This window comes from Aplidium turbinatum, chromosome 3 (assembly GCF_918807975.1).
Source record: "Aplidium turbinatum chromosome 3, kaAplTurb1.1, whole genome shotgun sequence".
Taxonomy (NCBI): Eukaryota; Metazoa; Chordata; class Ascidiacea; order Aplousobranchia; family Polyclinidae; genus Aplidium; species Aplidium turbinatum.
Genome location: NC_137474.1, coordinates 3,261,998 through 3,276,649, shown reverse-complemented (window position 1 = coordinate 3,276,649; position 14,652 = coordinate 3,261,998). Strand labels below are relative to the sequence as shown.

The following is a 14,652-nucleotide window of genomic DNA, read 5'->3' as shown; positions in this document are numbered from 1 at the left end:
CAATATTATTAGCCTGTTGATTTGATGTTTATTCTTGGACTGGAAAAGTTTTTTTTGAGAGCTTAATCCTGGCAGTTTTGCATAGCCCAGCTTTGAATCACTTTGATTTCGCAATAACGATTCTAACTTTTCTCGTCTGTGAAAAAATGCTCTCTTAATTATTATTTTTGCAACTGGCGCCGGACATACAAAAACGTATGGAGGGTTGGACTTAGAACACCTCTGATCCAAGTCATTAGGTTGTCCATAAACCCCTCTCGTTGCTATAAGCCCTTGATGTAAACGATAAATTTTCCGGGGTTCAAAGCTACAAGCTAAAATTTTTGCTCACTGTTTCATTTATCTAACCACTAGATGTAGCAGCTCCAAATAATTCATACTGAAATTTTGTTCCAGAGAATGCTGGGCATCATGCATTGGATACCAATCGACATAGCCTCGCCAAGCAATCTAATCGGCACACGCCCAGCAGCATACTGTACCGGTACTTGTTTTCAGCGGATAAAATGCAACTACGAAAACTTAGACCACCTTTATGATTGTGGTGCAGAGGAACAGACCACATCACAAACCTAGCAAAAGGTCTGTGCGTCTTCGATAAAGAAACCAATGATTGGTTGCTCTCTAGCAGCCTTTCTAATGTAGTCCGGGAACGTCCGTGAAGTTGGGGTAGTAAAAGGATAGACCCTGGATTCCACAAATTTCCAATACCAAAGCCATTGGAGATTTAGGACTGCTGAGAAAAATTTTGAGTCAGGGACAAACTAAATTCGTTTAGCGGCACCATGGGGATGAAATAATTCGCAAGCAACAACACTTTAATAAAATTTACTCATAATGTAAACCTCGTTTAATGAGCGTTAGCAACCTACAGCTTGCAGAAAGCAAACTGAAAAAATCCGGTTGCTTCCGCCTCGGGTCAAGCAGACAATTCTCCAGCCAAAACGAAATCGATGGTGGTAACAGTTTAATGACAATAAATCTTTTACGAACAACGAACAAATATTAAAATGGAAAGTGCAGTGGAAATGATGTCGTATTATTCCAAAATGCTTGTGGAAAGCAAAAGGTTCTTCTGGGAAACTTGAAACCCAAAATTACCAAGATTCTACTTCATGACAATGTAACGATACGACGCAACATTTCAATTCCTGGAACAAATTCGCGTCGCCGAAGATTGGAAATGAACATTCTAGTCTTGAGCCTTCATCCAACCGAACAGTCTGTGCATCGACACTTCGCTGTAGCCGCTCTCGTTGAGGTACACGTCGATGACGTCAGAGAGGGACTTGTAGCGGCCCCTGTACTCACCGACACGGATGACTGCCTTGGAGCCTACGACAACAGAAAGTGTGAAAATGATGTTTAATTGCATGCCGTGACAAAGAGAATTGCAGAGAAAACTCATTTATCACGGGGTAAAGTTATGTGAGAAGTTAAAAGTCAGGCCAAGAAAAATTTTTCAACTTATTTTCTCACATAACTCAACCCAAAAAAAATTAAGATTATTGAAAAAAACTTTATTAGTGAACAAAATCAGTCAAGTTCGGAAACTGGCATAATTTATTGATAAACCTTTCGCCACCGTAAACGTTTGATAGCAAAAGCTACACAATTCTGATTGAATAAGAATACTGAGGGAGCTCCATCTCTCGAGGCGACAGTTCTACAAATATATTCGAATCATTGCTGGTCATTGTCTGGATATACACTATAGTACACACGCCAAAACCAGACTTTTTGGTTGGATGCACCAAAAGTTCAGCGGATCGACCGATTAATTTAATTTGCAAACTATTATTTTCTTTATGCACCAAGCTAACTCCGCTGATTAAATCGCTGATTTTTAATTCACAACTAAAGTTCATCCAAACTTAAATTCTTTTCAAAAGTTGTACCGTTAGAGCACCTAAGAGTAAATGTGTTTGTCGAAACGAAACTTACTATTACCACTTTGCTTATACTTCTGCAAAGCATACTCCACGTCGAATTGCAGCTTGTAGTAGCACAGTTGCTGGTACAATTCCTTGTACGAAATCTAACGGAACAATGAAAACATATTCATATAATATGAAACCAAGGAACTTTCAGAAATAATTAATTAAACTACCATTCAACGTTTTATAGGCAGAGAAAACTTTTTCTTGAACCGCCATTCCGATTGAACACGATACGAAGTAATATTATTGCTACTTCGTTCAAGATGCTGTGAGTCAAGTATAACAACTTTTTGAGCGTTTATTGCATTTTATCTAAAACAATCCCAAAAACTTCAGATAAAATGCGGGGAATCGATGCGTTGTAATATACGGTTATAGGCGAATTCTTCGTAAAACAATTGTTCGTAAACGGTTGTTGGTGAAATGAAATCCGTAAAAGAATTTTTCGTAAAGCATTTCTTCGTATACATCAAATCTCCATTGCATGCACGAATAAATGCTTTGGGAAGAATTGTTTTACAAAGAATTAAGTTTACGAAGAATTGTTTTACGAAAAATTGCTTACGAAGAACTGTTTACGAAGAAAACGTCGGATACCGTAATATACTGACTTTGTTTATCAACTAAGTATTGCTGATGTTTCAAGTACATTGCCGTTCAACGACATTGAAGAAAAAAAATCGAACAAGTGCCAATCCATCTCACCTGTGGCCTCAATATCCCCTTGTAACACGCCCCACAGATTGCCCCGTTCTTGTCATGTAGGAATGGAACAGCCCGGGTCCGATGGGCACAGGCAGGGTCGTCACAGACCATCCAACCCTGAGAAGCGTAACATAGTGAGAAGCTGTTCAAAGTAGCATCCAGTGCTTAGCTGGGTACAGTTCGTCGGAGACATGGAACTTATGTGGTAAATAGGTAAGATGATTAATGTTTTTGATTGAATTGTCACGTGTTGTGCTTCTCGTATTTTTGCTTTGTTTGTTCCACTATCCCGTGTTGTGCTTCTGTCCATGTTACGTAATCTGCTTGAGTCTTTTTTCTCTAAACAATCAGTTTTACCTCTCAAACCCTTGACCCGTTACTTTGCTGCGTAATTACACAGTTATCATTTTGTTTATCATCATTGTGTTATCGTTAAGCAGTTTCTAAAATGTTTAGATTTGACCATATTTTTCGTTGTGATACTGTATGATTCTTCATTATTTCTTTTAAAATATTTTTCTTATATGCTTGAAAAGGGCTGTATGACTAGACGAAAACGTTCGCTTATTATATATCTGATGAATAAAACAATTTGTATGTTTCTACTTTCGCATTCATCAGATAAACGTCGCAATTATTGCTATAAAAGATGAACAATTGAACATTGAACAGTGTTTAAATTATACTTTTACAAGGCCACTGTATTAACCGGTAGTGATCCGTGAATGCGTAAACAACAATACTTAAAGATCCATTCCACATTTAATATCGGTTCATAGGTAACAGAAAATCGTGTCTTCAATAAAACTGTCTAACAATCTGTTATTCAAGACAGTGAGCACTCAAGAAAACTTCATTCAAAAATATTTTGTTTGAAGTATCTTTACATATGTACTGACAGCAATAATATGTTGTGTAATATTCTTAAGTGGAAAGTTTCTCATATTTCAGTCCAAATTTTTGTTTAAGTTGAAACTGGTTAAATAATTTTAAGGCTTTATCCAATCTAATGTTGATCCAGAGAAGCTAAGCAAATATGAGAAACTATTGACTAAAAGCGAAATTGAGTGAATAAGTCGTCATTACTTGCACTGGTAAAGAATGACAAGAAAACATCCCATTGTTACGTCCAGTAACGTTAAAATGAGGTTTTTAACATGTGAGAAAAATTAATGGAAATTACATAAAAAATGTAAGATTTTAAAATTGCTTCAAAAATCGCCAAGTAGAGCAATAAAGTATGTTTTAAGTGTCCGAAGACAATACGCAAAAAGACAAGCCATAGGCACTCTGAAAAAGGCACACCCCATCACCACTTGAAGAGACTCATAACTCTGAAGTGCTAATAATAATTGGAAAGTAATATTTGACAGAGAAATATTAAATTGACATTACCGCCCAGGCCCGATGACTCGGGTGTGATGACGTCACAGAAAGATTGATTGTGCTACTTCCAGTGACATCAGCAAACATAACTCGAACGGCAATACAGCAGTGACAAAATATGACGTCACAAACTTCCGCGTGACGACCAAACACAGAAAAGTGATCAGGATAGAAAGAGGAAAATGAAAGGGAAACAAGAGGAATAACCGTTCGAGTGATTTCAAGAGGAAACAAGCAGAACAGTCGCAAAGATCGAAAGTCTACACTCTACATGACAATATTACGATTGTACAACAAGTAGACGCTAACAATTTTCTGTTGTTAGGTTTCCCTTTTTGCAATCTACGCATTGGTTTTCGAAAAAAAAAAAAAAAAAAAAAAACATGCACAAATTTGGAAAGTTTCGCTTTCAGTTGGCCTCGCAATGAAACATTAAAAAACACTTTGTCCAAAGATTGAGTTTTGGTATTAATAGAAGTTCTGAGACGCAAAGATTGTATAAATTTCTTTAAAAGCTGAAATATGGATTATGCTTCTGGCTTCGGATGTGACCGAATCTCAAACACTTCATCACCAACCTGTACTGATGATTCATCATTGTCAGTCTTTGAAAAAACAACGTAGATTCCACGTCATTAGACAATGTGTCAACGAAAAACGGATTACTTTGTTTTACCTAAGAGTAGAAAACTAACTCTCACTTGCGAGAACCAGGCAGCTATGTAAACTGATACATCGCCACTTGTGAAATGGAGAGAACCAACACGATTATTATTGGCAAATATTGCGGCGAGAACTTTGGTAAATAGACAAGGGTCATGCGCAGTTTGTAAAGAGTTATTACTAAGTCTAAATACCTTACAAATTTTGACAACTAAAAGCTAACCATGAGTCAATTTTTTCCGAATAAAACTGTCCCGTTTCATAGTTATCATCTAGGACCGAGCTTCGACTTTACAGGACCTTTGGAACGTGCCGTTAAAAAAATGACACGACAAAATCGGCACAGTAAAATTGATGCAACAAAATACTATTTGTCTCAAACTTGTTACAATGAAGTCAAAGTTCCAAAAACGTAGCATACCGCAAACTAAACAAACAAGAAACATATTTCTGGAAAACTGAACCGCATTGCACAACCCAACATCTCTTATTCAATTGTCTGTATAGTTCAGTTACAACATTGTTGGGGCACAGGCAACAACCGATAGAATCGTATTGGTTGGTGTCAATGGTACTTGGGGCTACAGAATGCTTCAGCAAAATTACGAATATGTTCCGCAATATTTCAAGAGTCTTTCCAAACCAAATCATACTCGAGTTTATTCTGTTAGCTTCCATATGACAAAAGTAAACACAAAAACAGCAAAGCAAATAGGAAGTTCTAACAAGTAGCCACTTCTTTTGCTTTCCAACGTAATAAAATTACTAAAAATTGTTTGCTTGGCGCCGCTTTGCAGGGCATGCCCTTGGGAAAATACTCTCAAAACGTTTTGTGAAAATGATTGGAGTGCTAAGCGCATATTTCCCGCTAAAATTGTTCGCTTTTCAACTGCCAACTCAATAATGGTTTAAAATTGTCTAGCTACAATGGACGCAATTACTTCGTCGGTACAAGCACTTTGTTCCAGCCATAGACTCATTTGCACATTAATCACAACAAACACCTAGGTTGGAGTTCTACACATAACGTCGAGTGCGCGTGAAAAGGTATGGGTAATGGGTATACTAATAATAATGCTTGTTTTTATATAGCACTGTATCCACAGCAGACATGCGTTTCTCTTCAGCGCTTTACATAGTTGACAGTGTCAGGAATACACACTAGAGTTGGCTTCCTTGGTTTCACATTCACGTTCAAGTAACACAATATAACATAAAACGTCGTATAACCTGATAATAGGTCTGTATGTCTTTCCGTATTGCCATGATCAATTGATTCTTCAGATTAGACATGAAATCGACCAATGTTCTTGTATCATTCTCACCGCATGGGGTCTCCAGAGAGCATAGCCAACGTGGTTCCTGGAATAAGAACCGATATTAAACAAAACATGGAATCTTTTCTTGGACAACAATGCTATTAGTGATTTTCATCCTCACCCTTACCAAACATCAACATAATGACCCCAATGAACTAGCTCCTTCCTTATATGCTGCTTCAGTAGTCACCTTCAGAACACTATCAAACGTTACTTACAGTTTCAGAAAAGACTCCGTAACTCAGTTGCACTTCTTTTCCGGATTGAGGGCAGACGAACACGAACTTCCTGCAAGACGCATACTTCTCCTCTTCTGTAGCGAGCACACTCATGAGTCTTTCCTCCTCATCATCTTCTTGATGGGAGGCTCTCTTGAATCCGGAAGGATCCAATCCTGTAAGTAGCGAAAGAAAAAGTTTCAGTCTGCGACAACATCGAATCTATTCTACCAGTCATTAATGTTTTTACGTGATTATTTTCTGTGATAAAAACTTTGGCATACGGCAAGCGCTGATGTAAGTACCACAGCAACACCAATGAAAAGCTGTTAGGTATCAGAAGAATAATCGCGTTTGAAAACACAATCATACACTTCAGTTTCTCACTGGATAGGTTGCTAGTTGAGTGGTATGCAAGTAAAGTAATTGCCATGTTGTTGTAATGCTTGGTTGCCGTTGGCAACGCACAGAAGCCATTCAACAATCTTCGAGACCCAGGCACGAATGTAAACAAATTAACATCTTTACCCAGGCATTGAGCAATGAGAGCAGCATCTGTCCCATCGATGGGGTCGCACAATCTGGTCACTACAGGGTGAACTTGCTGGGAAAGATAGTACTCGCTGTCCACCTGCAATGTACGATTGAAAGCGATAGTGCTTCAACTTTGACTGACCTGCTGAGGTGCTGAGATGGCTAAAAGTAATACAATTATTACGAACAGCGATCGTCTGGGCACACACAGAAAACGAGACAAATATTGCAATGACTTTTGTTAAGCGAAAAAAAAAAGGTTCTAACTTGAAGGGAAGTTGCAATTCACTCAATGAATACAATAAGAAGTGCAGCAGAGTAATTAATAGAATAATTTAATTACAAGTGTGCTTTAGAAAAGCTAACTGTGCGATGTTCTTAGTTCTCGCAAGGAATAATTGCCCTTCAAGAGTGGATGTCCATCACTTACTGTTCCTCAAATGTGCTCATCTGCATGCAACCAACGAATGCATGCAGATGGTAAGCTTAGATGAGGGCTAAGAAACAGTTTAAGAATCATAACCGGATTATACTTAAGCCACGCAGACAAACCTTACCTCAAGTTTCTCTTCACCTTTTATCTCGTCTATTGTGTAAGCCCGGTGGGTGGCTGGGGATGTTGTGCCATCCTGGAAAAGAGAAAGATTTACATAAAACAAACAATGGACGAATGAAATCAGTCACTAAAGCATAAATTGAAATTTTAAAGGAACAAAACTATAGCATCTGTGATAAATAAGTAGCCGATCCAAATAACACTTCATGGGAACGGGTTTAAATATCCACAGAAATGCTTTTTTCCGCTGCAAAAGTATAACCTCACTGAGACCATAGAGATTAGAAATGAGGTAGGAAGTATTTTCAAAAGCGGAATTATCAGATAAATGTAAGATTTTGCTAATTCGTGCAAGGCATTATTCCCTTCACAAATGGCAGTAAATCATTTGATATTCCTCAAACGTGCTCATCTTCATGCAACTGGACCATACACGAAGATGGTAAGCTTAGATGAGGAAAACCCAAAATTTGCTTCAATGCTTCACTACCCACCTGGCAAATGATGTAAGATACAATGTCACCGGATTTCATCCTCTTCGTCATTGTCTGGTTCACGCGGAGTGCGACTCTCACATGAGGAAGAGCGTCTTTGCCAGGGTACAAATTGGGATCTCTGGTCAACTCCTGAAGATTTGAAAAATGTGATTGGCTTCAAAACATATTTTACTTTACAATAAAAATAGCCATATATTGACATATTTAACGCTAAAAATGTGCGATGTTCTTAGTTCTTGCAAGGAATAATTGCCCTTCAAGAGTGGATGTCCATCACTTACTGTTCCTCAAATGTGCTCATCTGCATGCAACCAACGAATGCATGCAGATGGTAAGCTTAGATGAGGGAAACGCTCGAAATCTTTCCAGCAGCATCGGCTACAGCTCATCTTTCAGCTCTGTAGCTGATGTTTTCGAAAATACCTTGGTTGCCATTACGAATATTCTATGTAATTAAGAGTGGGGTAAAGATTTTTACTGGCAACGTCTTTAGCTAGAGGTGCTTTAAATCTCTGTCACAATAACACTTCTCCTGTAGATGGAGATCAGGTACGTCACAGAAACTGATACAATTTTTGTAGCGTCCGGAAAAAGGTTTGACTTCAAATCCAAACCGTGTCTAAACACTGATACACAAGCTGATGTAAAGTTGGGCGAAAAATATACGACTCCGACTCCTCGGTTTACAACTGGCCTACTATGTGTTGCTAGATTTCATTTAATTTTGCCCTTTTTTATTTTTTAAAAATTCAATTTCGCTAAAGTTGCGATCGAAACCGAAACCTTCACAAAAATTGACAACACCTCTAATTTCTGGATAAGTTTTATAGCGCAATACAAAGAAACAATATTTTGAAAAAAAGGTTGCAAGGAAGAATTTTATTGTATGCCATTTTGTATAAAGCCGGAGTCGGCCTTTCTTTTAACGACTCCGACACGCCAAATCCCTCTAACTTCACAGCCTTAGTTACAACAAGCTGATATGGCACTTACCTTGCGTATCAAAAACGTTTCCAACGGATATTCTCCACTTTTTACTTTCTGTCCAATTTCCTGAAGATTTTCATGGATTTTCTCAACGATGTCCTCACGTGATTGGTCAGATAAGATTTGATTGACAGCAAAGCTGAAATAAGTTGCCCACTGTTACATGGACGAGTCTTCCGCTTAAAGTATATCACAAAACTGCAAGAAATATGCCAGTTTTGGCACAATGTGCGATGTTCTTAGTTCTTGCAAGGAATAATTACCCTTCAAGAGTGGATGTCCATCACTTACTGTTCCTCAAATGTGCTCATCTGCATGCAACCGACAAATGCATGCAAATGGTAAGCTTAGATGAGGGCTTTTCAGTGAAAGAAATGACAGGTACTTTTTATTTATTCGGATACTATGCACAAATTATATAACCAAGCCGAAATTAAAAGCCCAGTGTCGCAATTTGAAATTTAAAAAACTTACTTTCCGGCCAATTTGGCAAGGTCACACCAGTCCCGTCTCACAATGTCCAAACCCTTCAATTCCTGGGATGTTGTGTAACTTCCGTCTGGGGATCTATAAACAAATGTCATGAGCGGATTGGTACCAAATCACACCATCATGAATTCCTTTAGCAACCACAGTCACACGCTTACTCCGTTGGCTGCATAGCTAAATAACGTAAGCCCCAGTACAACACTCTAAAGGGGGCAGGTTCGACACTGTTCCATAGCATGCGGCTGTGTCTTTGGAAGGACACTCAAAGGCGTGCCTGAAAGTAACACTAAGATTGGATACCTTGCCTTCTCGTCTACTACCTGACCAGTATCGTTGATTTGTTTTCTACTACACCTTGTGGTGGGATGTACAAAACATATTAAACAAGGTTGGAAAGCGACAGCTCTAAATCCAACAGACAATTGACTGTGTACCATCCAAACCTCAGATCCTACCTTTGAACGCTCAGAGCGGCGTACTTCTTCTTCTTGAGCAACAGCAACGACTTGTAGACGCCATCGATGTCAATCTCAAGCAAACGATACAGTTTATTCACTTCCGCCTTCACCTGTACGTATTATGGAAATAATCGCCTCTGCACTAAACTTATCTTTCTACTGTTAGGCGGGTCAATATATGAAAAATATGGGGGCAACCCCAAAAAAATTTATACAAAAGGTTTTTTTGTTCCAAGTGTATGATTAGGTTGTACTATACCCCAGAAAAAAAGTCTACAAAAATCCGACCCCGGGAAAGTAGTTATTTAACGTAACTATTGGGTCATTCCATGTCAAGTGATCCAGTAAAATCGGATTTTGTAACCCACCCTCTCAGATTTGAATGAAAATTCACACACTGATATAACTTTTCTTCCTGATTTCAAAAAACTATTTTTTTTTTAAATTGGTTAACTAAAACAAAAGTTACGGCCACTTAAAGTTGACTGCTTTTTGTGATCGCTGAAGCGTAAAGTCCATTTCGCTTTCACAAGTTTAACTATAGGAAGATATTTCTCAGCTTGTAAGAAATTGTACTGATTGATATTTTCAGGTATTGTAGGACATATACTTATTCAGCCATATCACTCAAAACTAAAGCTCTTGACCATCACCTTTGACCTTTAACCTCATGCTTATTAGTAGCCCAATTGTGCTCAATCATGCGGAACATAATTTTTGATCATAAATAACCCATGGTGCTCACTAGTTACAATCACATGCAATGCATCATTTTAAAGGTATTTTCAAGGAGAATTGACATCAGAAATAAATTTAATGGCTTATTGAGTATTTCACCTCATAAAGTGAAAACAAAAGCTTGTGTCTGAAAATCAGTACTATTTTTAATTGCAAGTGCAGTTAATATGCCAAGTTCCCCTAATGATGTTTTGTATATTTATAATTTAAAATAGGCTCATTACATATTATAATTGAAGAAGATTGTGCCAAACAATGCAAAAACACCCTCCACACCTCCAAGACACCTATTTGAATGCCCCAAGCTCCCAACTTCCCTGGACACAACCACCCTATGGACAAATCCCACAAAAGCGACCAAGCTTGTGGCTGTGTGGGGGAGGCCATGGCTTGACCACTAAACAACTTGGAATGGCTCCTCTTCAATGACTTTCAGGGAGAGGAGCCAACAACAAGATTGTGCCAAAAATTTATGTTTTTCAACTAATATGGGTCCTGCTACTTAAAACTTTTAAGCCTTAGATCCATCTGAGCAACAATGATCAATTCTAAATTCCAGAACAACATTTTGTCACTTAGGGTACATATTCTTTCTTGACCTATTTTGAAGTTTCACTGGTGATTCACCCAAATTGCCTAAACTTTCATTTAAATTGTTCAATGAGTCACAACTGACACTATCTACCTGCAGTGATTGTATATCGCTTTCACTAGATGAAGAAGCTCTTCCAGAAGTATCTATAAATTGTTGAATTTTCATTCTGCAATTGCAACAAAGTTTTTTTCCAGGTATGAGTTTTAGTGAAGGCTGACAAGATTTAACTTTTTCGTGCCATTCCAGACTGATAGCGTGCAAACTTAAATTTCGCACAGGTTTTCTATGAACTTTGAAAACGTCACAGCAAGTCTTCTGCTTTGATGAGTAAGCATCAATATACTTATGTCTGTGGAACATCCAGATTGTCTCAAGAATGCATTCTCTTTTATTCTCATCTGCAACTCGAATATGAATAGGAGGAATTCCTGTCACAGGGCTGCAATAAGCAAGGGCTGATCAATATGATAAGCAACAAACTGCGAGAGAAAGGCCCCACAGTTATAAACGCTGAAGGAGATGCCGACTATGATATTGTTCAGGCAGCTATTGCAGCTTCTGAATACCCGGAATGGCCCGTTTCGGTGAGTCCGATCCCTTAACGGGGGATTTTTTCAAATTTTTTTTTAAATTATTGGGTATCGTGGCCTAATTATCATTGCCGTTTTAGGGTTAAGGGTTAGGGGTTAGAGGTTAGGAACTCACCGAATCGGACTCACCGAATAGTAGCAGACTCCTGAATACCACACTACAAACATGGTTGGAGAAGACACAGATCTCTTGATCCTTCTCCTCTATCATATGGACAGTCGGAAGAAGACAATGTATTTTCGTTCGGACAAGAGGTCTAAAGATCAGTGGGTGTACAATATTAATACCCTAAAGGAATGTCTCGGACAACAGCTATGTTCTCAGTTACTCTTCATCCATGCGTTTACAGGATGCGATACCACCTCACGAATCTTCGGAATAGGAAAGAGAACACTCTTTCAGAAAGCCACCAAAGGCGACAAAGAGCTAGAATCCTTGGCACTTGCATTTACAAAACCTGGCCAGAGGGTGGATGCAATTGAAGAGTATGGCAAACAGTCAATGGTTCTACTCTATGCTGGAAAGCAAAGCGATTCGCTGGCATCTTTGCGACATTCTGTGTTGAAAAAGAAAGTAGTTTCAGTGTCATCCTTCGTTGCGCCAGCCTGACTCCCACCAACTGCATCTTCTACAATATTCCATTCCCTGCGTGCTTACTACCAAATAATGATATGGTTAGGACTAGAAAGCAATTTGGACCCTACTGGCTGGGGTTGAAAGATTGAGGACAAACAATTTGCACCAGTAATGACTCTGAAAAACCCTGCACCGGACAATCTGTTAAAGATTATGCATTGTAATTGCACGATCGCTTGCACAACACGGCGATGTACATGTAGGAGGTACGGATTTCCGTGTACCTCCGCTTGTGGACAATGCCAACTTGTGTCCTGTGAAAACCCAAACAATGTCCTTCCATTGGATCAAGACGACACAGACCGTACCGATGATAATTGTGATGACTACTAGTATGTGACAATCATAACTTGAAAAATGGTACTTCATCTCTGACATTTAGTGCATATACTCTTCTATCATAGGCGTCGATTCCCGGGAGGCAGGGGGGCGCACCCCGTAGAAACTGTTTGGGGGGCAGCTACCCTGCTTTTCTCTTCTTTTTTGTAGCTTTGACAGTGTAATTTTATGGAACTGTTCAAATTTGGGTACATATTTCACACTTTTTATCATCTTGCCCCCTCAGATTTTTTCTTAAATGTTAACGCCTATGTCTTCCATGACATCATAATGACATCACAGACGGTTTCTGATATGTTCATTTGGTGCATAGATACCATGTTTACATGTGTTTAATACGTTTATAGTGTGTTAATTGAACTAAAAAAAATTTTTGTGTACATTGAAAAATTTGGGGGGTCACCATTTTCAAATTATTTAATTGACCACTTTCCCGGGGTCAGATTTATATATACTTTTTTTCTGGGGTATAGTACAACCTAATCATACACTTAGAACAATAAAACCTTCTGTATAAATTTTTTTGGGGTCAAACCTTATATTGACCCGCCTATGTAGGTACATTGCACATCAGAGTTCTCACAGTTGAGTTCAGACAGTTTGAAAATAACCACATAACTTTATCTGCCATGTAGCAATGAGTTGTAAGATTGTGTGTATTGAGACTAATCATTACAGCACTAAAAGAAAAACAAAAACCCTGCAATGAAAGTAATGTTTGGTTAGACCAGGGGTACGAAAACTGTTTCCAGGGAGTGCGTGAATAATTTTTAGAAAGTTTTTAAAATGGCCAAAAAAGCTATGCTTGTTTGCCGGGTTTCCAACTAACATTCTGAATTGTATACGCGCTCGCGCGAGATTAACGCCGCCTCCCTCGGATTTTCACGGGCCGACCCGGGCGCTCCGGGTGACCATTACTTTTCAGTTCCTCAGAAAGGAATTTCGAGAACTGGTTGATGAGTTCAAAGCGATGCTAACAAAAAGGTAAAGGTGAGTCCCATACTTGATCAGAGAGCATCGGGGGATGAGAAGATAAGGTTCTCATTGTACTAAGCCTTCGGCACTAAGGAGAGTAGGGTGGCCACTGGCCAGTTCCTTTCTCTCGGCCGCCTTTCCTTCACCAACTACGCCCAGTCACCCACCCAATTTATTCCACCCTGGGTAGAGGTGAGCGGTGTTTTTCAACAACCAGCTTAAGCCAGGGGTCGAGCCAGGATTGCATGATTGGAAAGCGAGATCGCCTTATCCGCTGCGCCATCAACAGGTTAAGTACTGGGTTTGACATTACCTGATTGCCAAGTTTAAAAGCATGGTCCATATCAGTGCTATTTGTATTGATCATAATGGAATCCGTGTCTCCGTAAATAACTTCCAAGCCCATCTTCTGTGCAAGTTCTTTTGTGTGCATCAAAATCTGTAAAAAACTGAAATGGTTAAAAAATACTAAAAATATAGAAAAACATCACTTAAGATAGCAGTTAAAATGGTGATTTTAAATCAGGCCAAAGTATCGGCTAGGAAGATTTATTGTTAATAAGATCCAGAGGTTCACATCACGATTAAAAAGACCGTTTTAGATATTATTTACACAAAGTGATTGTGGAAACACTGCAGCAAACCACACTTACTTCTCGGCCTTGCCTTGTAACAAGAGCAGCAAGAGGTTTCGCATAAAATCTGGAATTGCTGAAGCCAAGACAACCGTACATACTGTTGGCAGTCAGTTTTAAAGCTTTTTGACGAATGTCGTACTGAAAATAAAAGTTAAGCAATGTTAAATGTTGATTCAGAAACAGGCAAAAATCGCAACGCCAGTACCTTACATCAAAGCCAAGCTTTGTGCCCGTTCTGGCTCTACATTCAAACTGGGCATTCCAAAGAAAGATGAAATAACCTTCATTAACACACATGGCTATAATGTCTCCATACTTTTTTCCCATCACTAAATATAAAATGCGTATCAAAAATTAATGAATGCTAATTTGTTTTCGTTAAACACGT

General features: G+C 38.8%; 1 protein-coding gene across 1 annotated transcript in view; it reads right to left on the bottom strand.

The window, feature by feature from the left end:
* Window positions 1-953: 953 nt before the first annotated feature.
* The window catches only part of LOC145767560 (DNA polymerase alpha catalytic subunit-like), a 29,965-nt gene continuing 16,266 nt past the window's right edge, over window positions 954-14,652 (bottom strand). The window contains exons 25-37 of the mRNA XM_082579404.1: window positions 14,280-14,402; window positions 13,940-14,065; window positions 9,750-9,862; window positions 9,280-9,372; window positions 8,812-8,944; window positions 7,816-7,947; window positions 7,323-7,394; window positions 6,760-6,862; window positions 6,232-6,407; window positions 5,925-6,056; window positions 2,646-2,762; window positions 1,945-2,038; window positions 954-1,335 (exon numbers count right to left, since the gene is read on the bottom strand). Coding sequence (XP_082435530.1) covers window positions 1,193-1,335; window positions 1,945-2,038; window positions 2,646-2,762; window positions 5,925-6,056; window positions 6,232-6,407; window positions 6,760-6,862; window positions 7,323-7,394; window positions 7,816-7,947; window positions 8,812-8,944; window positions 9,280-9,372; window positions 9,750-9,862; window positions 13,940-14,065; window positions 14,280-14,402 — 1,557 coding nt within the window. The 3' untranslated portion in view covers window positions 954-1,192. The remainder of the gene's footprint in view (window positions 1,336-1,944; window positions 2,039-2,645; window positions 2,763-5,924; window positions 6,057-6,231; window positions 6,408-6,759; window positions 6,863-7,322; window positions 7,395-7,815; window positions 7,948-8,811; window positions 8,945-9,279; window positions 9,373-9,749; window positions 9,863-13,939; window positions 14,066-14,279; window positions 14,403-14,652) is intronic.